General features: G+C 47.9%; 1 protein-coding gene across 1 annotated transcript in view; it reads right to left on the reverse strand.

Moving 5' to 3' along the window:
* The window catches only part of LOC119941870, a 130,734-nt gene that overhangs the window by 27,749 nt on the left and 87,127 nt on the right, over positions 1-15,858 (reverse strand). The window contains exons 5-6 of the mRNA XM_038762392.1: positions 9,731-9,842; positions 806-865 (exon numbers count right to left, since the gene is read on the reverse strand). Of these exons, the coding sequence (XP_038618320.1) occupies positions 806-865; positions 9,731-9,842 (172 nt within the window). The remainder of the gene's footprint in view (positions 1-805; positions 866-9,730; positions 9,843-15,858) is intronic.

Genomic DNA, 15,858 nt, shown 5'->3' on the forward strand with positions numbered 1-15,858 from the left:
TCACTATATACCTTGATTCAAGCCATAATTATTCTTATTCTTAGATCAGACACAGGCCTAATCTCATTCCAGAGGAGGTGCCGTTTGTATAGATGAGTTCAGCGGACAGCAAAACGCACCTCAAATCCCAATCTCTCTGTTTTTTTTCCTTTTGTTTTGTTTTTTGGTATTTGTTGAATGCTTACTAGATGCCAGGCACTGTGCTAAGCGCTGGGGAAGATACAAACAAATGCAGTGAGACACAGTCGCTGTCCCACCAGGGGCTCACGGTCTTAATCCCCATTTTACAAATGAGGGAACTGAGGCCCAGAGAAGTGAAGTGACATTCCCAAAGCCCCCCCAAAAAACAAGTGGCAGAGCCAGGATTAGAACCTGGGTCCTTCTGACTCCCAAGCCTGTGCCCTTTCCACATGGGCATGATGTTTCTCTTAAGTTTTAAGACTATTCCAGTCCTCCAAGACCTAACAATTTACTGAGCACAGAGGCCTGTACTAAAGTAAAATACACACAATCCCTGCCCTTATGGAGTTTACATTATATAGTGTGCGTACAGAGCCCTGTCCTGAATGTTTGGGAGAGTAGGAGACACAATTCCTGCCCTCGAAGAAATGAGTCTATACTAAGCACTTGGAAGCGTCTGAAAAAGTCCGTTGACCTCAGGGAGCTCACTCTCTAATCAGGGAGACAAGCAAAATGAGCTGACATACAATGGGAGCCGGGGAAAAAACAAGGATGGACTAGGTATTAGTATTAACATGTCTGGATGAAATAACTGACAAAATAATGGACTATACAAATGAATTACACCCGTGTCCTCGGGGCCGAGAATGGGGATAAACTCGAAGGCTAAGAATGGCTTGATGGGCTGAAGGGAAGCAGCATGGTCTATTGGACAGAGCAGGAGCCTGGAAGTCAGAAGGACCTGGGTTCTAATCCAATCTTGTCTGCTTTGTGACTTAGGGCAGGCCACTTCACTTCTCTAGGCCTCAGTTCCCTCATGTGTAAACTGAGGATTAAGACTGTGAGCCCCATATGGGACAGGGATTGTGTCCAACCTGACTAGCTTGTATCTACCCCAGTGCCTAGTAAGCAACAAATACCATTTTAAAAAAAAAAGATGCTTTCTCTTTCTCTCGATTGCCACTCCCCAAATCTTCCTCTTTCCTCCAAAACCCTTCTACTCCTGCCGTTCGGTTGGATTTGTAGATCCTAATTTCTGGTTCCTGGGCTGAAAATTCAGACTAGGTAAGGGGTGGAGGGTTTCTTCCCACTCCGTCCCTCAGCTAGTTAAAAACAGCCAGGCGACAGCAAAGACACGCTATCCCTTTCGCTATCTTTAACGAGGAATTAAAATGATAACCTCTCCAAATCTTACACTCGTGGCTATTTTTTTCTATCGCTATTGAGACAGAAACAGCCTCTAGCAAAGATCTATTTTCTAAGTCACCCATTTACAAACATCCAGTAAGTACTGTGTACACAGAATGAAATGGAAAAATCTCCAACGTACCCGCTATCTTAACTCATTCACAAAATGAAGGCAAGTGTCTTCCTTTCAGTTACCTTTTCAGAAGCTCCCTACAACAAAACGCACACTGTTTAGACTGGAGGTGCTGGGTAAATAACAGCTTCATGTCATTCTTTCCTTTTGGTAAATTGTGCCTTTTATGAACGATATTCATTCCCACACTTTTCTGTTTCTGTATGAAGATGAGGCATTTTCTCTACCGCACCAGGTGGGCCTGACGGTAGAGGAACCGCAAAACCCTTTTTTTCCCGAAACCTGCCTGCCCCATTCATTTGGAAATGTTCAATGCCTCGTGTTGAGGAAAGCAGGTCTGTAAAATATGCGGGGTTCCCCCCCGCCCCCCAGCTATGGTGAGTCCCCCGTGACATCGGCCTCCTCAGTCATCTCCTGATGCAAAAGCTTGTGAAAAAACTGAGAATAAAATTGTGACACGACTTTATGCTAATGTATGTAAAGAAAGTGATGATGGAGCAGTAAATAACACAATGAACCTAACTTTTTTTTTTTCATTTTTTAAACTGAATTATAATCACTAGCTTCCACAGCGATTACCGCCTCACCTTGTACATTCCTGGGAAAATCTGTTGCACTATTTTCCCAGTCATTCTTGTAATCGTTTCCTCCTTTTCTTCACCAAGTTTCAGGGCAAAATGTAGGCTCTCCCCATTTGGAAGGGCCCCGATCAGTCGACCGAGGCCATTTGCTGAGGGCTTCCTGTATGCGGAGCACTGGTCTAAGCACTTGGGAGAGTGCAATAAGAACAGTCGGTAGACAGGTTCCCTACCCACAATGAACTTACAGTCTAATGGGGGACACTAATATAAATAAATTTTCGATACGGATGTAAGCGCTTTGGGGCTGAGCGGGGGGATAAAAATGCAAATCCAAGTGCAAGGGAGATGCTGAGGGGAGTGGGAGAAGAGAGAATGAGGGCTTAGTTGGGGAAGGCCTCTTGGAGGACATGTGCCTTGGATGGTGGCGAGAGTGAGCCTTTAATAAGGCTTTGATGGTGGCGAGAGTGATTGTCCGATGTGAAGAGGAAGGGCAGGCAAGGATTGTCTCTATTACGGAATTGTACGTTCCAAGCGCTCAGTACAGAGGTCTGCACACAGTACACGCTCAATAAATACGACTGAATGAATGAGGGCGTTCCAGGACAGGGGCAGGATATGGGCTAGAGGTTTGTGGCAAGATAGGAGAGAGAGAAGGTGAGGGAGGAGGCGGTAAGGTGATTGAGTGCTTTAAAGCCAATGGTAAGGAGTTGATAGACACACTCTCCGCCCTGGAGGAGCTTACCCAGGGAGACAGGCATTAAAATTAATAAGAGAAAAGAGAAATGGCAGACTATGAGGTATGGATAGAAGAGCTGTGGGGCTGGGGATGGGGTGAGTATCAGTGCTTAAAGGGATCAGATAATAATAATAATAATAATATGGTATTTGTTAAGCGCTATGTGCCAAGCACTATTCTAAGTGCTGGGATCTATGTTCATGGGTGACACAGTTGGGAAGGCAAGTGGGGAAATGACGGATTAGTCAGAGTAGGCCTCTTGGAGCTGATGTGATTTTTAGGAGGGCTTTGAAGGCGGGGAGAGCGGTGGTCTGTCGGATATGAGAGGGGAGAGAGTTCGACTGCCAGAGGGAGGATATGGGCAAGGGGTCAGTGGTGAGAGAGCTGAGACTGAGGCACAAAAACAACAGTTTTGTAAATATCCTTATACTGTACTATTTTCTCTATCTGAAATTTATTTTAATGTCTGCCTCCCCAAGTAGAGTGTAAGCTCTTTATGGGCAGGGATGGCATCTAACAACTCTATCACACTGTGGAACGAGCACAGGCTTGGGAGTCAGAAGAGCTGGGTTCTATTCCTGGCTTCGCCATGTATCTGCTGTGTGAACTTGAGCAAGTCGCCTCTTTCTCTGGGCCTCAGATACTTCATCTGAAAAATGGGGATTATATTCGAACTCCTTCCTACTTTGACTATGAGTACCCATGTGGGACAGGAACTGTGTCCAACCTGATTATCACGTACCTATTCCTGCGCTCAGTACAGTGCCTGACGTATAGAATGTGCTTAACAAGTACCATTTAAAAAAAGTAAGCGCTCAAATACATATAACTGTAACCAAAACCCAAAAAAGTCCTGTTAGAATCACATAAACTAACCATATTAGTAAAAGTGTTGGTATTCATTAAGTTCTTCTTAAATGCCAAAGCACTGTGTTAAGTATTAGGGGGAGAGCACGGGCTTGGGAGTTAGAAAGTCATGGGTTCTAAGCCCAACTCTACCACTTTTCTGCTGCGTGACCTTGGGTAAGTCACTTTGCTTCTCTGGGCCTCAGTTCCCTCATCTGTAAAATGGAGATTGAGAATGTGATCCCCACATGGCGCAGGGACTGTATCCAATTCCATTTTCTTCTATCCACCCCAGTGCTTAGTACAGTGCCTGGCACATAGTAAACACTTAACAAATACCACAATTATTATATTATTTTTATTACTATGATTATGAATGGGGCAATCAGATTGGGCACAGTCCCTCTCCCACATGGGGCTCAGAGGTCTAGAAGATGTGGAGAGCAGAATGCTTATTCCCACGTGACTGTTCAGGAAACTGAGGCTCAGGGCGATGAAGTGACTAGCTCAAGGTCTTGCAGCGGACCAGGGGAAGAGCCGGGATGAGGACCTCAAAAAGCTAAACAGTGGGTAGATCATGGGCTTGGAAGTCGGAGGACCTGGGTTCTATTCCGGGCTCCTCCACTTGTCTGCTGTGTGACCTTGAGCAAGTCACTTCACTTCACTGGACCTCACTTTCCTCATCTGTCAAACGGGGATTAAGACCGTAAGCTCCATATGGGACACGAACTGTGTCCAACCTGATTCCCTTGGATTTACCTCAGTGCTTCTAACAGTGCCTGGCAAAAAGTAAGTGCTTAACAAATACCATTAAAAAAAAATAGTACATGGGGAACACATGCCTGGGACCTGAGAGCCCTGAGACCCTGCTGGCTCCCGATTCCCCGAGTCCAGATGATTTTCCTGCCTCCTCCTCTGCACCGCCACTTCCGTCTCTGATGGAGACCGACTTGGCAGTTGGGTTTTTCAGGTTAAATGAATATGGAAATAGTTCAGCCCACTGTAATTACAGATGCAGCAGTAAAATGCAAAGGTAGTTGGACTGATTCATTTCCAAGGAGAGGAGCCTCTTGACATTGCTCTAAACGCCCCCCCACAATCTCTCGTCAGGGAATGATCAACTACGAGATGCTGAGGAATCAAACGCACTAAGTGGAGCTCAAAAGGAGCCGGTTACTGAATATCTCCATTTCAGTGAAGGAGGTGGGCGATCCTGTCCGAAACGGGACCGCTTTTTTTGTGAGTTTGTCTTTCGTCCGAAATGAGCCCGCAGTGGAAAAAGCTTGGGGTGTCTTGCCCGCCCCTTTCCTAGGTGACCCCTCTCCTAGATGCCACCTGCCTGACTCTCCACACACGGCCCACCCCGAGAGGAGGGACCGAGAGCGTTAGAGCAGGGTCCGGAGTTGTAAAAGCAGCGTCTGGCGAGGCTGTGGAAGCTGGGCCCGGTAATGGCACATTCCCTGTTTTCTGAGCAGTCGGGGTGGAACAGTCTCTCGAGGCGAGAGGCGGATTCTGGGGGAAGACAGAGGAAGGAAAGCGGCGGGGGGAGACTTCAGTCAAAACAGAGTGATGGCTTCGTTTGCTTCTCCAGTGCATCAAGCTGCGAACAGAGGGGACCAAGCTGGGCAGCTGATTGCCCCTGGCGGGGTGGGAGCCATGAGGTGGAAAACAAACACACACACACACACACACACACACAATGCCCCTTGAAAGAGAGGGTGAGCTGGTTTGATGAATGGGTCACCTCTGAACTTTGGGAAAGGCCATCTGACTTGATGGAGGGGGTGGGTTGGGAGGCTGGGTTTCACTCCTCCGCGATGTGGAGCGGTTGGAACTGCCCCTCAGCGTCATGGCTTAGGGAAAAGAGCCCGGGCTTTGGAGTCAGAGGTCAGGGGTTCGAATCTCAGCTCTGCCACTTGCCAGCTGGGTGACTTTGGGCAAATCACTTAACTTGTCTGTGCCTCAGTTACCTCATCTGCAAAATGGGGACTGTGAGCCCCATGTGGGACAACCTGATAACCTTGTATCTACCCCAGCGCTTAGAACAGTGCTTTGCGCATAGTAAGCGCTTAACAAAGACCATCATCATTATTATTATTATTATTATTCTCATGGAAAAGAAAGGCTTTGGGTCCCAGGTTCCATCGGGGGACCCTCCTTCCACGGTGTCACCCGTCATTTCTCGCAACCCTGTTTCCCCCTCTGCTCCCTCCTGCCTGGGACCCCCTCTTCAAATCCGGCAGACCCCTAGCTCTCCCCATCCACAAAGCCCTACTAAAATCTCATCGCCTCCAGGAAGCCCTCCCTGACTCACCTCTCATCTCCCCACCCAACTTCCCCTCCCAGCGCTGTCATCTTTGCACCCAGCACTCATGTACGTCATAATAACAATGATAAAACAACGATGATCATGGTACGTGTTAAGCGCTTACTATATGCTAAGCATTGTACTAAGCACTGGGTAGATTCAAGATCAACGAGGGGGAGAGGAAGGAAGGGGCTCAGTCTGGGAAGGCCTTACTGAGCGCTTACTGCGCGCAGGGCACTGCACTAAGCGCTCTTGCCCCCCAGCCGCGCTGCTCCTTCATTCATTCATTCAATCGCATTTATTCATCATCATCATCATAAATCGTATTTATTGAGCGCTTACTGTGTGCAGAGCACTGGACTAAGCGCTTGGGAAGTCCTATTTTACTTGTACATATCTATTCTATTTATTTTATTTTGTTAGTATGTTTGGTTTTGTTGTCCGTCTCCCCCTTCTAGACTGTGAGCCCACTGTTGGGTAGGGACTGTCTCTAGATGTTGCCAATTTGTACTTCCCAAGCGCTTAGTACAGTGCTCTGCACATAGTAAGCGCTCAATAAATACGATTGATTGATTGATTGATTGATCAACAGGTCCCACATGAGGCTCACAGTCTAAGCAGGAGGGAGAGCAGGTATTGAAGCCCCATTTTGTGGATGAGGCAAATGAGGCACAGAGACTTGAAGTGACTTGCCCACAGTCACATGGCAGGCCTGTGGCAGAGGTGGGATTAGAACCCAGATCCTCTGGCTCCAAAGCCCGTGCTCTTTCCACTAGGCCATGCTCCAACGCACATCTCTAAGCGCTTAATAGAGTGCTTTGCACACAGTAAGCGGTCAATAAATACAAATGAATGAATGAATGAATCTCTACACTCGCTTGCTTTCGCTCCCTGCCAATTATTTTAGGGTCTGCTTCCCCTGGTAGATTACAAGCACCCTGAGGACAGGGATCATGTCGACTAACCCAAACACCCCGTTCAGCGCTACTGCACCAAGTAAGCGCTCAATAAACAGGCTGATTTGATGACTGCATCTAGAGACGCTAGTCTGTGCTCTACTTTATTGTAAGCCCCCTGAGGGTAGCTCTAGACTGTAAGCTCCCGGTGGGCTGGGAATGGATCTGTTATACTGTCCTCTCCCAAGCACTGAGTACAGCGCTCTGCACCCAGTGAGTGCTCAATAAATACGATCGATCTACTAAATAAGACTGACTGCATCTCTTACCGATCCTCCCGCAAGCATTTAGTCCTGTGCTCAGCACACAGTGAGTGCTCAATAGGTACAACGGATGGATTGATTTGAGAATACTCTCCCTACTTCCTGACTTGGCAGGAGTGCGAACTGGAAGGCCCTACTCTGAAATCCCGCCCTGTCCCAGATCCGCAGACAATGGAGACAGCCTAGGGCTTCGATCACATTCCCCACACCAGTCCCTTAGCATTAGCAGCATGAGAAGGAGTCAGTTTCCAGCGTTTCATAAAGTGCCTGGCACACAGTAAGCGCTTAACAAATGCCGTAATTATTATTATTCTTCACAGGCAGCAAAATGGGAAGAATGAGCCCCACGCTTCTCATTAAGAGCAGCAGCTCCTGCTGCTATTTGTATTATGGTATTTGTTACGTGCTTACTATGTGCTAGGCACTGTACTAAGCACTGGGGTAGATACAAGCTAATGGGGTTGACCTCCCTCCCTGTTCCGCGTGGGGCTCCCAGTCTTCATCCCCATTTCACAGATCTCAGCTGATACAAGAGCACCATCAGACCGATCCCTCCGGGAAGCGCTGCTGGGGGAAATCTCGGCAATAGGACCACTTCAACGATATCATAATCGGGATCGTCTCTGGATGTTGCCGACTTGGACTTCCCCAGCGCTTGGTACGGTGCTCTGCGCACAGTAGGCGCTCAGTGAGTATGATTGAATGAATGAGCCCCCCATCCCCCCCGCCTCACCTCCTTCCCCTCCCCACAGCACCTGTATGTATATATATACGTGTTCGAATGTATTTGTTACTCAATTTATTTATTTACTTTATTTCTACATATTCTATTTATTTTATCTTGTTAATATGTTTTGTTTTGTTGTCTGTCTCCCCCTTCTAGAATGTGAGCCCGCTGTTGGGTAGGGATCGTCTCTATCTGTTGCCAACTTGGACTTCCCAAGCGCTTAGTACAGTGCTCTGCACACAGTAAGCGCTCAATAAATACGAATGAATGAATGAATGAATAAGGGAACCGAAGCATGAAGAAGTGAAGCGGCTTGCTGTAAAGCCACCCAGCAGACGAGTGGAGGAGCTAGGATTAGAACTCAGGTCCTCCTGTCTCCCAAGCCCGGGCTCTAGCCACTTGGGCACACTGCTTCACTGCTTCTGAGCTGCCGAGCAGAGTCTTCCCTCACCTTTTTGAGACCCCAGGGAGTTTCTCTGGGCTTTCCATGGAGACCTCTTACCCCCTTCACCTCCTCTGTCCTGCCTCCCTCCAGGAGGCCTGCTTTCCTCAGGGAGAGGCTAACTCCACTTACACTGGACAACCACACTTACCAACCCAAGTGCTTAGTACAGTGCCGTGCACCCAGTAAGTGATCGATAAATATGACAATGAAAGAATGCCGAGGGCAACTATCATTCTGGGAGCGGTCACCGGAAGGCTCCATGGCAGAACTCTCCGCCCACCCCATCCAGGACTTCCCGTTTGCCAGCCAATGTGTAGGCCCACCTGGAAGTGATAAATCAATTAATCAATCAATCAATGGTATTTATTGAGCACTTAGTGTGCATGGAGCACTGTACTAAGCACTTGGGAGGGTACGATTCAGCAGAGTGGGCAGGTATGCTCCCTACCTATAACATGCTTACAATCTGGAGGGGGAGATGATAGGTTTGGAATCTCCTTTCCCCTGCTATTCATTCATTCAATCGTATTTATTGAGCGCTTACTGTGTGCAGAGCGCTGTACTAAGTGCTTGGGAAGTACAAGTTGGCAACATATAGAGACGGGCCCTACCCAACAGTGGGCTCACAGTCTAGAAGAGGGAGACAGACAACTAAACACAACATATTAACAAAATAAAATGAATGGAATAAATATGCTACTATTCTGAGAAGGACCGTGGCCAAATGGAAAGAGCCCAGACTTGGGAGTCAAAGGACCTGGGTTTTAATCCTGGCTCTGCCACTTGTCTGCTGTGGGTCCTTGGGGAAGTCACTTCACTTCTCTCTGCCTTAGTTTCCTCATCTGTAAAATGGGGATTAAGAGTGAGAGTCCCAGGTGGGACAGGGACTGTGTCCAACCTAATTACGATATATCTACCTCAGTGCTTAGAACAGTGCTTGGCACATAGTAAATGTGTAATGAGTACCATAATAATAATTATTATTAGAAGGGAGCGGATGAGAAAGACGGGGAGAGCGAAGACACGCCCTCCCTTTTTGTTTCTTCTTCGGACTGCCGACTGGAGAACAACCGTCACCTTGGAGTCGGGCCTGGGAGTCAGAAGGTCATGGGTTCAAATCCCAGCTCCACCGCTTGTCTGCTGTGTGACTTTGGGCAAGCCACTTCACTTCTCATGCCTCCAAAAATGGGGATTGAGACTGTGAGCCACCGAGGGACGGTGACCGTGTCCGCCCCGATTTGCTTGGATTCACCCCAGCCCTTAGAACAGTGCCCGGCACGTAGTAAGCGCTTACCGAGTATCATAATCATTATTATTATTATATTCTGTCTCCAATCAGAGCCCGGATGCGGGAACCAAAGACTCACCTTTGCCTTGGTGGGCAGGTCAATGGGTTGGTGGCAGTAACAAGTCAATGAGGCGTCGGTTGCTTGCCTTCTCCCTTTTCCTCTGGCCAGCGTGGGAGCCGTGCTGGAGAGACTGGAGGAGAAAGGGAGGGAAATGGCCATTCTTTAAAAAGTTAATGGAATAATGAACACAAACCACAAAAACACTTTTTAAATAAGGTTAATGGAGCTGAGTCTATTTCATTTGTTCCACGCTTTACTACTCCGGGATTATTACTCGCTCCACTTTTATTTATGCCTCTCTGAAGGCGATATGTATGCGGATAATGTGAGGTGGAAGCTTTTGTTTTTCTCTTCTGACTCTATTGAGGGATGTGGCACAGAACGGCTAGTGCCCGCGGGGCTCTAGTGGAGTTCGCACTCTTGGCTCGACCCGGCACGCATCCGCTACTGCTACAAGCGATCGAGGCCCAGAGAGGTGGAGTGACTCGCCCGAGATCACACAGCAGCGGCCCAGTGGCAGAGCTGGGACTCGCTCCCGGGACTCCTCCAAGAAGCCTTCCATAAGCCCTCCAGCTCCTCTTCTCCCACTCCCTTCTGCGCCACCCTGTCTTATTTCCTTCATTCACCCTTCCACCCATCCCCATGGCACATACGTTTATATTTCTAATTTATTTATTTATATATATTAATAATTGCAACATCTGTTAAGCACATACTATGTATCAGGCATTGTACTAAGCGCTGGGGTGGATACAAGAAAATTCATTCATTCATTCAATCGTACTTATTGAGTGCTTACTGTGTGCAGAGCACTGGACTAAGTGCTTGGGAAGTACAAGTTGGCAACATCTAGAGACGGTCCCTACCCAACAGTGGGCTCACAGTCTAGAAGGGGGAGACAGAGAACAAAACCAAACATACTAACAAAATAAAATAAATAGAATAAATATGTACAAGTAAAATAGAGTAATAAATATGTACAAACATATATACATATACACAGGTGCTGTGGGGAGGGGAAGGAGGTAAGGCAGGGGGGATGGGGGGGGGCTCAGTCTGGGAAGTCCTCCTGGAGGAGGTGAGCTCTCAGTAGGGCTTTGAAGGGAGGAAGAGAGCTAGCTTGGCCAATGAAGTGGCTTGGCCAAAGTCACTCGGCAGACATGTGGCAGAGCCAGGATTAGAACCCATGACCTTCTGACTCTCACTAGCCACTCTGCCATGCCCAGGCCCCCGCTCCCCCTCAGACCATGACCCTGGGTGGGACTGGAACCATGGCCGATCCGGTGCCTCCCTCAGTTCTTGGCCCACGGGTAGCACTTCATAAGCGCTTCATTTTGATGCCCCTGCTCTTTTTCCCTCCAGACATTCCCGTTCTTTTGGAAAACCGTGCCCAAGGAGCCTGGGCCGGATCCTGGCTGCCCGAGCACTAGGCCTAGAACCGTGCTTGGCACATAGTAAGCGCTTAACAACTACCTCATCATCATCATCATCATTATTATTATTATTCATTCATTCACTCATATTTACTGAATGCTTACTGTGTGCAGAGCACTGTACTAAGCACTTGGGAGAGAACCACACAACAATAAACGGACGCATTCTCTGCCCGCAACGAGCTTGCAGTCTAGAGGGACAGACTTCAGACGGGCGGAGATGGCTCTCCGGGGATGTCCGTGTCCCACCCATGAGGGGACTGATCTTGCCCCACTCATTTTTCAAACGTGGCATCACTCAGAGCCTTTGTGGAGATGCGCTTAGAGAACACAGTGCCCGGGTTAAAAAACAAAATAAAACAAAAAGAAACACAGGATTCAGATACAGTGATAACTGAATATTCCTGGGGTGGAAGCAGGAGGAGATTAAAGAATCAAGCTGTTCCATGACAGCCAGGAGCAGAGGTGAGTTTGTGGTCAGGGAGAGAGCAGCATGGCTTAGTGGGTAGAGCCCGGGCCTGGGAATCAGAAGGACCTGAGTTCTAATCCCGGCCCCGCCACTTGTCTGCTGCGTGACCTTGGGCGAGTCACATCACTTCTCTGCACCTCGGTTCCCTCGTCTGTAAAATGAGGATGAAGAGTGTGAGCCCCACATGAAACAGGGACTGCGTCCAGTCTGATTAACTTGTATCTACCCTGGCGCTTAGAACAGTGCTTGGCATATAGTAAGCGCTTAACTTACAGGGAGAGGAGCAGCGTGGCTCAGTGGAAAGAGCCTGGGCTTGGGAGTCAGAGGTCATGGGTTCTAATCCTGGCTCCGCCACATGTCTGCTGTGTGACCTTGGGCAAGTCACTTAGCCTCTCTGAGCCTCAGTTACCTTATCTGTAAAATGGGGATTAAGACTGTGAGCCCCACATGGGACAACCTGATCACCTTGTATCCCCCCAGCGCTTAGAACACTACTTTGCACATAGTAAGCACTTAACAAATGCCATTATTATTATTATTATTAACAAATACCATCAGTATTATTACTGTTATTAGAGAGGGGGTGGGAGGGGGCAGCCTTATCAGAATCGCTCCTCAGTTCAACTCCGAAACCCACAGCGTCCAAGAGCCGCCCATCCAAGACACGGATTTGACTCATGGCTCCCTTTATTGCGATCTATTGGGGACCGCACACTTTCTTCCCCTCTAGGTTTATTCATGGTTTAGGTGTTAATCCCGGGGTGTGGGTTAAGTAGCACAGCGGAAGCCATAGAGCCACTAATTACTCTATTATAGGCTTAGTTTACAGTGATATTAACGCCCCAACATACTGTAGATCAGGAAAATGGCATTGTGTATCATAAAAGTCAGAGTAATAGCAGCCTATTAAGAAAGGAAATGGGAAAAAGCAGGCAGCGTGGTGTGAGAGGTTACAAGCCCTGGAGAGTTGACTCTTTGTGCTGAAGGAGGGAAGTCTCAGAGAGGAGGGGCTTCCCCCAGACCCTTCTCCCTCCCCACCAAGGCTCCTCAGGTCTACTCCGATCCTCAATCACCCCAACAGAGAGAGGGGGAGCACAGGGAAATCTCCCTCCCCGCCTACGGTCAAAGAGCCACACTCAAGCCTTCCACCGTTGAGAAGAAGCAGCGTAACCTAATGGATACAGCCTTGGGCTGGGAGTCAGAGAGACCCGGGTTCTAATCCCGACCCCGCCACTTCTCTGCTGTGTGACCCTGGGCAAGCCACTTAACTTCTCTGTGCCTCAGTGGCCTCATCTGTTAAATGGGGATTGAGACCGTGAGCCCCATATGGGAGAATCTAAGTACCATGTGTCAACCCCGGCACTTAGAACAATCAATCAATCAATCAATCGTATTTATTGAGCGCTTACTGTGTGCAGAGCACTGTAGTAAGTGCTTGGGAAGTACAAGTTGGCAACATATAGAGACAGTCCCTACCCAACAGTGGGCTCACAGTCTAAAACAGCGCTTGGCACATAGTAAGCACTTAACGAATACCACTGAAAAAAGCAAAAAGCTAAAACAAATGGAATCCACATCCTACAAAGGAGGTCCAGAGAAGTGAGGTGACTTGTCCAAGGTCACGCAGCAGGCACAGCCAGGATTAGAACCCAGGTTCCCTGACCGGGAACCACTCTATCTCCCAGGCCATGTGGCTTCTCACTCTCACAGACATGTTGGTATGTGCCTGTAAGCCTGTAAACTCAGGGAAGGCAAGAATCCTTTCCTCTAGCTGACCTCTCTCAAATTCTCAGCAAGGAACTAGACACCCGGAAGGCCCGTTGCTGATCGACTGAAATCAATGGCATTTATGGAGCACTAACAGTGTGCAAAGCACTGTACTAAGTGCTTGGAGGGGTCTGATATCAGTCAGTGCTATTTACTAAACACTTACTGTAAGCTCAGCAACGTACTAAGTGCGTGGGAGTGATTGACTGCCAATCAGTCAGTGGTACTCACGGAACACTTTACTGTATGCAGAGCACTGCGCTTCAAGTGCTTGGGGTGGGGTTCAATATCAATCGATCAATGGTATTTATTGAATGTTTACTGAGTGCAGAGCACTGTACTAAACACTTGGGACACAACGTGGAATTGGCAGATCCGATCCCATCCCACAAAGGAGCTCAAAGTCTATGTGGGGAAGGCACATATTAAAATGTTTATTGAAAAGAGAAAGAGTAATTCAATACCCTACAGTTGGTAGATGTGATAATAATAAAAATAATGATAATAATGATAATACTTGTGGTATTTAAGTGCTTACTATGTGCCCAGCACTGTACTAGATAATCTAGACTGTAAACTGATTATGGGCGGGGAACTGTCTACCAATTCTCCTGTATTGTAATAATGATAGTAATAATTATGGTACTTGTTAAGCGCTTCCTATGTGCCAAGCACTGTTCTAAGTGCTGGTATCTACCCCAGTGCTTAGTACAGTGCCTGGCACAAAATAACACTTAACAAATACCATAAAATCAAAAAAGCAAATGAGAGATTACCATCTGAACTAAGAACCCCAGTAATCATAATTCTGGTATTTGTTAAGCACTTACTAAGTGCCAAGCACTGTTCTAAGCACTGGGGTAGATACAAGGTAATCAAGTCGGCCCATGTAGGGCTCACAGTCTTAATCCCCATTTTATAGATGACGTAACAGGGACACAGAGAAGTTAAGTGATTTGCCCAAGATGGCACAGCAGACAAGCGGCGGAGGCGGGATACCCTTCGAGGGGAGTGATTCTTTGGTAGCCGAGCGTCTGAATCCCTGTCAAGTGACTCAAAAGTGACTCATGAAGGCAGTCCCTGGAGGCTTCTTCTCCTGCTCCCTTCTGTGTCGCCCTTGCACTTGGATTTGCAGCCTTTATTCACCCCTCCCTCAGCCCCACAGCACTAATATTCACATCCGTAATTGATTTATTCACATTACTATCAGTCTCCCCATCGAGAATGTAAGCCCATTATGGGCAGGGTACATAACTGCTGATTCTGTTGCATTGTACTCTCCCAGGAGCATACTACAGTTCTCTGCACACCATACGTGCTCAATAAATACGACTGACTGATTGACTGGTGAGCCGAGGCGATTTATTTTCCTCCACAAGTTTCCCCCAGTTCCGGTGGGGAGGACAAAGGGAAACTCCCCTTCATCCAGACCCAGAATCAATCAATCAATCCATCAATCAATCAATCGTATTTATTGAGCGCTTACTGTGTGCAGAACACTGTACTAAGCGCTTGGGAAGTACAAGTTGGCAACATATAGAGACAGTCCCTACCCAACAGTGGGCTCACAGTCTAAAAGGGGGAGACAGACAACAAAACCAAACATCTTAACAAAATAAAATAAATAGAATAGATATGTACTGAGCCCTTACTATTCGTTCAATAGTATTTATCGAGCGCTTACTGCGTGCAGAGCACTGTACTATGTGCAGAGCACGGTACTAAGTGCTTGGGAGAGTACAACGGAATGAGCACCGTACTTGGGAGAGTACGATACCATGGAATCAGCAGTAACTTTCCCGGCCCGTGCCTTTCCCACTCTAAGCATCCGGGACATATTTATTTGCCGGCGTTTTCCTCTTTCTGCAAATGGCTCCAACCTCCTTCACGAGAGCTTAACTGTGCCAGGCTTTTTACTGGAATCTACAGAACAATCTCCAAGTTTCCTCGGGGGACTTCCCAAGGCCCATTCATTTTGATTCAGCCAAGAGTCTGGTTAAAGTGCGTGTGTGGGGTGGGGGGAGGCGGGGAGGAAAAGAGGGAAAAGGAATTTCAAGGTCATGAGGGTGACCGGCCCAGGGCCTGATTCCAGAAGACGGCGCTCAAAAAGAGCTAACACCTAGCCGGGCCATCCCACAGTGCACCAAATGCCTTCCGCTGATAAGACTGGGAGCCATGTAACCTCCAGAGCACGTGACAGGAATGGAGAAAGAACGTTTTTATTCTCGAGAACTGTGAAAGGAAGCGGCTCGCAAGGAAGATGAAGTCGGCTTCGGGAGGGGGGAAGACAGATAAGAGGTGGGAGCAGTGCGGCCACCTGGCAGATTCGCCCCCCCTCTTCTCTGTGTAGAGAGAAGGTTGTGTCCACTTGAGATGGCTGGGATAGGGCTTTGGACTTTTCAAAGGTTACGGCTGAGATAGTAAATGCGATTCTGGGTTCAGATGAATGACTTGACTTATCTCTCAGGCCTTTCGGT

This window comes from Tachyglossus aculeatus, chromosome 21 (genome assembly GCF_015852505.1).
Source record: "Tachyglossus aculeatus isolate mTacAcu1 chromosome 21, mTacAcu1.pri, whole genome shotgun sequence".
Lineage (NCBI taxonomy): Eukaryota > Metazoa > Chordata > Mammalia > Monotremata > Tachyglossidae > Tachyglossus > Tachyglossus aculeatus.